The 10,587-nt window shown below is 32.0% G+C and overlaps 1 protein-coding gene across 1 annotated transcript; it reads left to right on the top strand.

The window, feature by feature from the left end:
- The first annotated feature begins 646 nt into the window (after window positions 1-646).
- On the top strand, window positions 647-3,267 carry LOC139876800 (WRKY transcription factor WRKY24-like). Its single transcript, XM_071864170.1, has 4 exons — window positions 647-946; window positions 1,327-2,028; window positions 2,421-2,582; window positions 2,788-3,267. The coding sequence occupies exons 2-4, from the start codon at window positions 1,607-1,609 to the stop codon at window positions 3,161-3,163; spliced, it is 960 nt and encodes a 319-aa protein (XP_071720271.1). The 5' UTR covers window positions 647-946; window positions 1,327-1,606; the 3' UTR covers window positions 3,164-3,267.
- The last annotated feature ends 7,320 nt before the right edge of the window (window positions 3,268-10,587 follow it).

The raw sequence follows: 10,587 nt of genomic DNA, 5'->3' as shown, positions 1-10,587 counted from the left end.
CTTTGAGGTTATGAGTTCGAGTCTCGTCATGAACAAAAAACATACTACTTGTGCGTCTCGGTGGTATATTGAGGTTGTGTAACGTTTTGCTTCGAAAGTTTTTCCTGTTGGCCGGGATGCCGGGTTACCTTCTGGATGCATGCAGGCACCGTGATTTCCTCTCAACATGTGACACGAATATGATCGAATGAGTAACTTAACTTTTAATTGGTCCGTAGGTGACACCCTGATCACTTATAAAAAAAAAAAACTTTATGTTTCAACGTTTAATACACAAATTAGTTGTTGTCGTACGGTATTGAAAAAATGACAGCAATGTGCACAATATGCAAGTTAAAATGTGTGAACTTAATGAGCTATAGAGACGTTTGTATTGATTTAAAAAATACAAATCTAACATTTCAGTCATTCATTAAATATCTTCCAAGAAGATATATTTTTGGCAGTGTTTAGGAAATTATGAACTTATCAACAAAAAAAACCCTACAAGACGTTTAAGGTCAAGTAATCTTCCATGTAAATTCTTTGCAAGTTTAGGTACACGTCCACCATTGACTTTTTTCATCCCTCCTTTTTATCACCCATTTCAAATTTTATCTATACAAAAAATAAACACATATTATACATTATATATACGGAGTACAAAATAATAACATGTGTATTAAACTCTCCATAATCTTCTCGTACCCTTAATCACTATCCAACAAATCCTCTCATGTCTTCTTCAGGTATCTCTTTTGAATCACCATCAAACTCACCACCACCACCATCCACCACCATGAACAACCATGCCACCGGACAATTTGTACCAAAATTCAAATCAATCCCTCCACCTTCACTACCCATTTCCTCTCCCGTGCTTTCACCTTCTTCCAACTTTTATTTCTCCGGTGGTTTCACTACCGCTGACCTCCTTGACTCCCCTGTTCTCCTTTCTTCTTCACAAGTATGTCTTCCTGTTTTCCGCCATTAATGCCGTCCTAAAGCTCTATTTTACTTTTATCAAACACTAGAACACTTATATTTTTTTTATTTTTTTTTACCAAATTTATACCCTTTTTGGTGAAATCAAATGGGTTTTTAGAAATATCAAAAGCCCATCGTTAAGGTTGATTTTTATATAGATTATTTGTTACCAATTTTGTTCAAGAATCTAAATCTAAGTATCTAACTCCCACCAAAATTTGAACATTTCTTGGTGGAAAACAGATGGGTTTTGGAAATTTTAAATAACCCATGCAACAAGTTTTGAAATTTATAAGTATTATAACGAATTTTAATCGTAAATCCAAACAAAAGTATCTAACTTTTTACTATATCTTGCAGATTTTATCATCTCCAACTACTGGCTCTTTCCCATTGCATACCTTCAATTGGACACCTAATAACCATATTCAAGAACAAGGTATCAAAATAGAACACAACAATTTCACAAGCTTCCAATTTCAAGGCCAATCAAATCATGTTACAGTACGTTTTTTCTTCCCATTTCTTCATCAAGCATAAGTTTTTATCATAAATTTTAATATAAAAAAAAAATCATAATTTGATTCAAAACTTTCAGGAAATCTATCAACAATCCAGAATTGAAAATGATACAAATTTGATGAAAACAGAGTACCATCCTCAAAAACAGAGCTTCGAATCAAATTACGCATATAATGTCAACAAGAAGTTAGATGACGGGTATAAATGGAGAAAATATGGACAAAAAAATGTGAAAGCTAGTGAGAATCCAAGAAGTTATTACAAGTGTACTAATTCTAATTGTTTAATGAGGAAAAAAGTTGAGACATCATCAGATGGAGATATTAGAGAGATTGTTTATAAGGGAAATCATAATCATCCAAAACCGCAATCAACAAAAAGACCTTTTTCGAATAGTCCAGATTTAACTAATCATTTTAATGATAACCAAAATCATTGCAACGGTTTGGGGCAATGGGAATTGGTCGGATCACCTGAAAATTCATCTGTATCTATGGGAGATGATGAGTTCCATGAAGGTGAAGTTCAAGTTAAAAGAATGTGAGTTTTAAATTTTGTTCGAAGTAGAATTTTGAGTTAGATGAGTTAATTTGTGTTTATACTTTCAAGATTATATGTTTTGAATTGTCACGTTGGGCCATATGTAAAAGGTTAAAGTTCTCAAGGTAACAGAAGTATTTTTATTCAGATGTATGCGGTCTAATTAATTTATCACGTGATTGTTTGAGGTGTGAACATGAGACATTTTGTCACGAAATCAGAACCTTAACTACTAGGTTATCTTGAAATGGTTATGTTTGGGCTCTATAGGACATTTCAATTTAAAAATCGTATATTTTCGAAACATTTTTAGATAAAAAAATTGACCTAACTTTGTATAGTGATTGTCCTAATATTTAACATGGCCATTTTTTTCTTCAATCGACTATTAGAAAGATGGATAGTGAAAATGAGGGGACGTCGACTGAAGGAAGTAGAACGGTGAGGGAGCCGCGAGTTGCGATTCAGACCGTAAGTGATATCGACATACTTGATGATGGATATAGATGGAGAAAATATGGTCAAAAAGTAGTGAAAGGGAATCCAAATCCAAGGTACTTATATTGTTTAAGCATAAAGAATATCATCTTGATTAAGTGGTAGATCCAGAAATTTATATTTTGATAGACATTCAACGGTTACCTAAAATAGAAGATTGCAAATTACGTAGTCCATCATTTGTGTAGCTCTTAGAAGTCAATTCTAGTTTAATTCATGATTGCATTAATCTTATTTGAATCATTTGTGTAATTCTTGTAGGAGCTACTACAAGTGCACGACTCCTCGTTGTGGAGTAAAAAAGCTCGTAGAGCGAGCATCCCACGACTTAAAGTCGGTGATCACGACCTATGAAGGAAAGCATAACCACGATGTACCCGTAGGTCGCGGTGTTGGTCATCGAGCAACATTGCCAACCAACTCAAGCAGCAATGTGAGCACCATCACAACTAACTACTCAATGATCAATCCGATCCTTGAACCCAAGTTATTGCCGTCATCTGAAAGTCATGGAGGTTTTGAGTCGTCCGTCTCCGATATCCCTACACGATCTACTTACATGAATCGACAACCAGATTGGGTGAGCTTGTTGTCTAAAGGTAAAGATAACAACTTTTTGGAATCTTTGATACAATGAAATTGTGTCGAGGACAAACTGTTGTTATTTATATACACAAGGACTATACGAAAACTATGTGATACTAGGAAACAAGAAATGCACGATTAATTGTTATCGTTTTCTTGGCGTATCTCTTTTTTTTTTTTTATATATATATATATTCTATTTTTCTAAGGTTATAAGTAGAATCTTTGTAATTATTTAAATTCATATTCATATTCATATAATTAGAACCTGAGAGATGTTTGGATGTTTCTTAAAATAAAAATTAAGTTAAATGTTCTTCTTTAAGCAACACATATGTAATTCCAAACTTGTAAATACTACTCCGTAATAATCTTTTTGCCACTAGAGAGAATTGTTATTTTTTTACATATAATATGTATAATATGCACCCGTAAAATTAAAGGTTTAGTAGCATATGCATTAATATATATACTTTTTTTTTTAGTTGAACTTAAGAAGAATTTAAGAATTTACACAAACTAATATTAGAGTCTTTAATTAGTTAATACAGATAATGGTTGCTGCGCCGAGAGATAGATCCTTAACATTAGCAAACCGTGACGATAATTCACATAAAAAAAAACATTAACGAACTAATATTTTGATACAATTAAAATACGACCAGTGTAAGTTTTCCTAAACTACGGAGTACAATTTAAAAGTTTATTGAAATGTCATTGTAGGCTTGTAGCTTGTTAAAACAAAATTAGTTGAAAGGAGCCAAACATATACGAGTATTGTCACGCAATCTGACACATAAAATATTATAAAATGTTATAATATAATTAGCGGGTTTTAACTTGTGATACAAAATTCTCAAAGCGTGTTAATTGAATAATCATAACTAACTCCATCATAATATTCAACTAATTAAAAAAGATTATCATAATCACACAGTTACATATAAGTTGGTGAGAGTACCACATTATATTATCATTTACTGGAGCTAATTGGTTAGAGTGTGTCGCACATAGATATGGGAAAGAAATAAATGCTTGTATATATAAGTTTAGGGGGAACCTCTATCTATCACCAATTGATTTTAGAGAAATGTGGAACTCATGAGCTTATATGTTGTACATGGTGGTGGACCGAAAAATGATCTTACAAATGGTTGTTAAGAAAAGTGACACCAAATTATAGCAAACCGCTAGTAATAATTGAAATAACAACAATAATAGGACACCGAGATTTAACGTGGAAAACCCCAAAAGGGTAAAAAACCACGGACAAGGAAAGAAATGCTTCACTAATAAGAATAATAGGAATTACACTTCTCTCTAATTACAAGGATAAGTACTAATCTTTATATCTCTTGTAATTAGGAGACTAACACTCACAAACTCTCTATTAGACTTTTAGTATACAAGATACACTCTTGAATTTGGGATGCGAAAATGTGTCTGCATGATAATCTATTTATAGTACTTGGATATAGGGTTGGTGAAGTATGAAACCAAAAGTCTTCCATAGAATAGTAATACCATCAAATACATGTGGGTATTTGACCACAACTCCACCGTCCATGTAATTTATTTCAATATCCACCAACCAACATTCAACACCAACCATTCAATATTTCAACAATCTCCCAATTGAAGATTTGATTGTGTGACGATCGCTCCAAATCCATATGGACGAACACGTCATTCATCGATTTCATTGCGAGGTATTTGACCTCTATATGATACGTTTTGTAAACATTGCATTCTTTTGAAAAGGCACACCATAAATGAATATTTAAATCAAAGGTTTTCGACATCTGATGATTTCTACATATAGACAATAATCATAAATAATAGTTTACAATAGTACTTCCGTTGACAATGCAGTCAAAATAAGATACATGGTGATGATTTGGTGAATGCAACGTTTCCTTGAAAAATATGCCATGTAAGACTCCATGCACATAGCTTGTCTAACATATAAGCAAACAGCGGAAGACTTCTAGGGAACCTGAGAATAAACATGAAAACAAGTGTCAACACAAAGGTTGGTGAGTTCATAGTTTTAATGTTTTGCATAATCTGTACATAAAGGTGGATCACAAGATTTCAGTTGTTACATCCAGAAACGTTTATCAAAATATTCTACAAGATTAAGCACCCTGGTAACTAAACTTAACGTATATATAATTTGTACCCTTTTTATAATCATCTTAATAATACACGCAAACCAACGTGTACGCTTCTCAAATAGCATACGTCCGTTAAAAGGCTAGCACTCTAGCTCGGACGGGGATATCAAGCCCTATGGATCCATATACTACTACTCGCGCCCACCAGTTCTAATAACTGGCAGTTACTAGTTACCAAAGCTAAGGGATTTTCGGTTCAAACTCAGTGTAGAATTTAGTATGTACTTGTATCCATTGCGTTTAAAATAAAGTGCATGTATTCTCAGCCCAAAAATATAGATTGCAAAAGCAATTAAAAAGGGAGCATATGAAACTCACCTTAGCAGCATATAAAGTCGTTCACCAAAATGTGATTGAAACTCGGATTACCAAATAACCGTAGATCTCAACCTAGAGAACATATGTTGGTCAATAAATGTCTATCAAGCTAGGTCAGGTCATAGTGTATAACAATTCTAATGCTCGAGATCGACATACAAAAGTTATCCAAAGTCGTTTCAAAAAGTCAATTTTGACAATAGTTCAACAAAACGAGACGTACCTTATATAAGGATTCATTTACTTGGTAGGTAATATTCAAAAATCTAATTTATCAATCTTACAAACAAGTTGTTTAAATATTAATTACAGATTCAAAAGCAATTTCAATTAACTTCAATCATAATTCAGTTGATCATATCTCTTAATCCGTTCATCGAAACTATTCGATATCTAAATGAAAAGTTATTGGTTTTTCGCCAGCTTTCCAAAAACATGTATATCATATACCTTTTTCCAGTAATATATGTATTTAATTCGTGATTCATTATAAACTGTTTAACGACGAAATTTAGCATACAAGCATGTATAAATATATATACTCGAGCACTAAACATGTATACACTATTAATTTATAAAAGATAAAATATAAATGCTTACATATCAATATTGTGATTCAATATTGCAGAAAAGTACGTAGACGTAACAGAGATGATAAACACTAGGTTTGACTTGCGAACAGTACCCATGAATATTGCCCATAACCTCCATAGCTATAACTCATAATTTTCTTAGCTCTATCCCGTTTGAAAACTAGTTTTGAAAGTGACCCGCTCATGACCTCGTCGTAATATTTTATGTATAATACTATTAATAATAATAATAAGATTAATAATTATAATATTTGTTATAATTCAGTAGGCTTATAACTACCTTTAATGGTTATAAGAACAAAGAGAGAAAAAGAGAGAAGAAGGAGAGAAGAAATATTGATATTGATATTTCAAGAGAAATGGTGCACTGTAAATGGCTACCATACATGTCTATTTATAGTATAAAATATTACTATGCAAGAAATATAATAATAATAAAATTAACATCCAATCTAGATATTTTATAACACTCCCCCTTGGATGACAATTTTATTAGAGAATAACTAGTACTGCCTCGTTAAAAACCTTGCTAAAGAAAACCCATTGGGATAAAACTTTAGCTAAGGGAAAAAGAGTGCAGCATAGAGTTGACTCCCCCTCAAGTAGGCAACGCCTGAGTTGTTACATCTTCTGAACATGCCTCATGCCAATATTATGAACGTGTGTTCTGAAAATAGCAGTTGGCAGTGCTTTGGTATAAAGATCAGCAGAGTTGTTGATTGAACGTATCTCATTTTAATCTGGTTGTCTTTTACGAGATCTTGAGTATATGAGAAGAATCTGAGGTTTTCATCTGAAACTGTATCATCTAAATCTTTTATGTAGAAGTTTAGCCCCTGTGATTTGTCTACAATCTCCTTCATGGTTTGCTCAAACCCTTGTTTCAATTCATATTCCCTTGTAGTCTTTTCTGAGCCTTACCAACATACCATTCTTTTCCATCAAACTTATGACCGTTAAGACCGTCTATGGCTTTGGCGCCTCCTCAGTATTTATATTTTGTTCAGTCACTTTTGATACTCTTCTTTCATTTGTATTATGCAAGCTGTATTATCTTCATATATAGTTATTGGTGAAGATAGTTGTTGGTCTTTTATAGCATTCTAGTCCACAAGAATCATTAATGATTTGTGTTATTGATCTCAACCAAACACATTTTTGAGTAGTTTCATATAATGCAATCACTTCGTCATGATTTGATGATGTTGCAATAAGTGTTTGTTTTAAGAACGCCATGATTTTGTGGTACCTCCATTTAGGAATACATATCGAGTTTGAGATTTATCTTAATGAGGATTTGATGAATGACCTGCATATACATAATCAACCAAATCTTGTTTTGAAACATTAGAATAAAATAATTTTAAATCAGCAGTTTCTCAAGGGTATCAAAATATGTGTTTGATCCCGCTCCATTGTCATTTGAGCTGAATCTTGCCAACAAATTAACTGCAAGAGAAATGTCAGGTCTTGTACAATCTATAAGATACATAAGAACCTCAATTGCACTAAAATATGGAACTTCCGATCTGTTTAAGATTTTCATGATCTTCGCAGGGATGAAATAGATCAGTGTCAATATTGAGTGATCTAACAACAATGAGTTTGTTTTTTTAAAAAAAATGTTTTAAAATCTTTTCGGTATAAGTTGTTTGATGTACAAGTAAACCATTAGGTATATGCTCAATTTGCAATCCAAGGTAATACTTGGTTTTTTCAAGATCTTTCATTTCAAAATAATTCTTTAGAAGTTGAATGATTTCATAGATCTCTTTATTTGTTCATATGATGTTAAGAACATTGACATAAACAACTACGATCAGATATCCGAACATTGTTTTTATAAAACATACGTGCAAAATAAGTTTATAAGTATACCCATTTTTTTTATCAAGTAGTCATTTAATCGGTTATGCCACATACGTCCCGTTTGTATAAACCCATTTAGAAATCTTTGTGATTTAATGGAATATATTCCCTTGGGTTTTACATTAGATGCTTATGATACCTTAACCCTTTAGGTATATTCATATATATCACTATTAAGTGATCCATACAGATAAGTAGTAACAACATTCATGAGATGCATTTAAATAACTACCAGGTTGATTAAGTATCTAATAAGTAATTGTATCCATTACAGGAGGATAATTTTTCCTCCTAATTCATTTCTGGTCTTTGTGGGAAATATTGAGTTACAAGTCTAGTTTTTCCTTGTAACTTCATTTGCACATTTCTTTTCGGATAAAAATTCTTTGGTATCCCATACGTTTCACATCTTTAAAAGTGATAACGATTGATCCGAAAACTTTTCTTTTATCGAGCGATTCTAATTCAGCTCGTATTGCTCCTTTCCATTGAGCTCAATCATGTCCATTTTGTATATTCAATGATAGATTTTAGTTCCAGATCATCATCTTTATTCATGAAGTCATTGTAACATTATATGAAAATATCTCATAGAGATTTTAATTTCATTTTGGTTCCATAATATTGCATAATTTATCGCAATTTTAGTATTTACATTTATCAATATCCTCTGCAGAAGGAATATTGATTTGTGGTTCTTCTTGAACACTTTCTCTTACCTCATTATCAGCTGATTTTCTTTTTCGAGGATTTTTATCTTCGGAACCAATTGATCTTCCACGTTTGATGCGTGGCAAAGACTCAACAGTGACATTATTGCCAGCTTTTGGAATTTCAGTTCGAGCTGGAGCATTTATCGCTGGTATATATGATTTAGTCACTTTTTTATATCTGTAAATGCATAAAGTAATTAATTTGCAAGTTCTTGCATATGCATTATTTTTGAACTTTCGTTTCACATTCTTTTGTGCGAGTTCAATATACCTTAATTGATGTTCACATCATGAAGCATCATTTTATTTTTTATTTTTATTTCTCCCCCTAATCTAGGGAACAATGTTTTATTAAAATGACAATCAGCAAAACGTGCTGTAAAAACATCACCCATCATGGGTTCAATATATCTTATGATTGAAGATGTTTTATATCCAAAATATATTATCATCTTTCTTTGAAGAACCATTTTATTGTGTTGTGGTGATACAATTGGAACATACACTGCACAACCAATCTTTTAAGGTAGAAAATATTTGGCTCTTGGCCAAAATCAAGTATTAAGTGAAAATATTTACCACTTCCACATGGTATAATGCGAATTAATGTCGCAGCATGTAAATTTACATGTCCACATATAAATATTGAGAGATTTGTACTCATTATCAATTGTCTAGTTATTAGCTGTAAGCGTTTATCTATTGATTCAGCTAAACCAATTTTGTGTATGCACATGAGCAACTGGATGTTCAACAACAATCCCTGTAGATATATAATGATCATTAAATGCTTGAGATGTTAACTCACCAGCATTATCAAGTCTCATCCTTTTAATGGTGTAATCAGAATAATGTGTTCTCAATTTAATAATTTGTGCAAGAAACTTTGCAAATGCCATATTACGGCTTGATAACATACAAATATGAGACCATCCGCTAGATGCGTCTATTAGAACCATGAAATATCAAAATGGTTCACATGATGGATGAATTGGTTCATATATCTTACCTTGAATTCTTTCAAGAAACATTTGTGATTCTTTTTCACAATATACTTTTCATTAATCACCATATGTGCTTTCCATTAATCACCATATGTGTTTTTTTTTTTTTTTATAAATCACCATATGTGTTTTTTTTTAATCATATATCCTTTTCACCATATACGCTTTTAATCATATGCGCTGTGTTTTTCACCATATGCGCTTTTAATCATATGCGATTTTCATCATATGCGTTGTGCTTTTCATCATATTCGCTTTTTATCATATGCGCTTATCATATGCGATGCGCTTTTTATCATATGCGCTTTTTTATGTGAATAGTAAATTAATTAATTTCGTTTTACTATTCATATGAATTAATTTAGATTTACTATTTTGTTAATTGAGTAATATATATATACATCATATACTTGTGACTCCGAAGGCTCAAATGAATTTGACCATATAGTTATACGTTGTACCTTGCACATTAATTTTCTGTAGAAGCTTTAGATGCATATTATTTTCAGAAGAAGCTTTAGATGCACTTTTTTTTTTAATCACCAAATACCACAAACACTTTGTTTGCGTTTGTTCATAGTCATCAATGAAAACCATTTTCTTTAATTTTATTTTATACAATAAAATTAACGCATCATTATTCTTTTCAAAAACAATAATCTATTGTTATTGTTCACTTGTGCCATGTTTAACAACAAAAGTCAACAACCTCTGTCTTGTTTGTTGTGGCAACCAAAAACAACCTTTGCTTTTGTTACCGAGAATCCAAGACCAAACAACAACAACAACAACAACAATACCC

Source organism: Rutidosis leptorrhynchoides, chromosome 11, assembly GCF_046630445.1.
Source record: "Rutidosis leptorrhynchoides isolate AG116_Rl617_1_P2 chromosome 11, CSIRO_AGI_Rlap_v1, whole genome shotgun sequence".
Lineage (NCBI taxonomy): Eukaryota > Viridiplantae > Streptophyta > Magnoliopsida > Asterales > Asteraceae > Rutidosis > Rutidosis leptorrhynchoides.
This window is presented reverse-complemented; position numbering and strand designations above follow the sequence as displayed.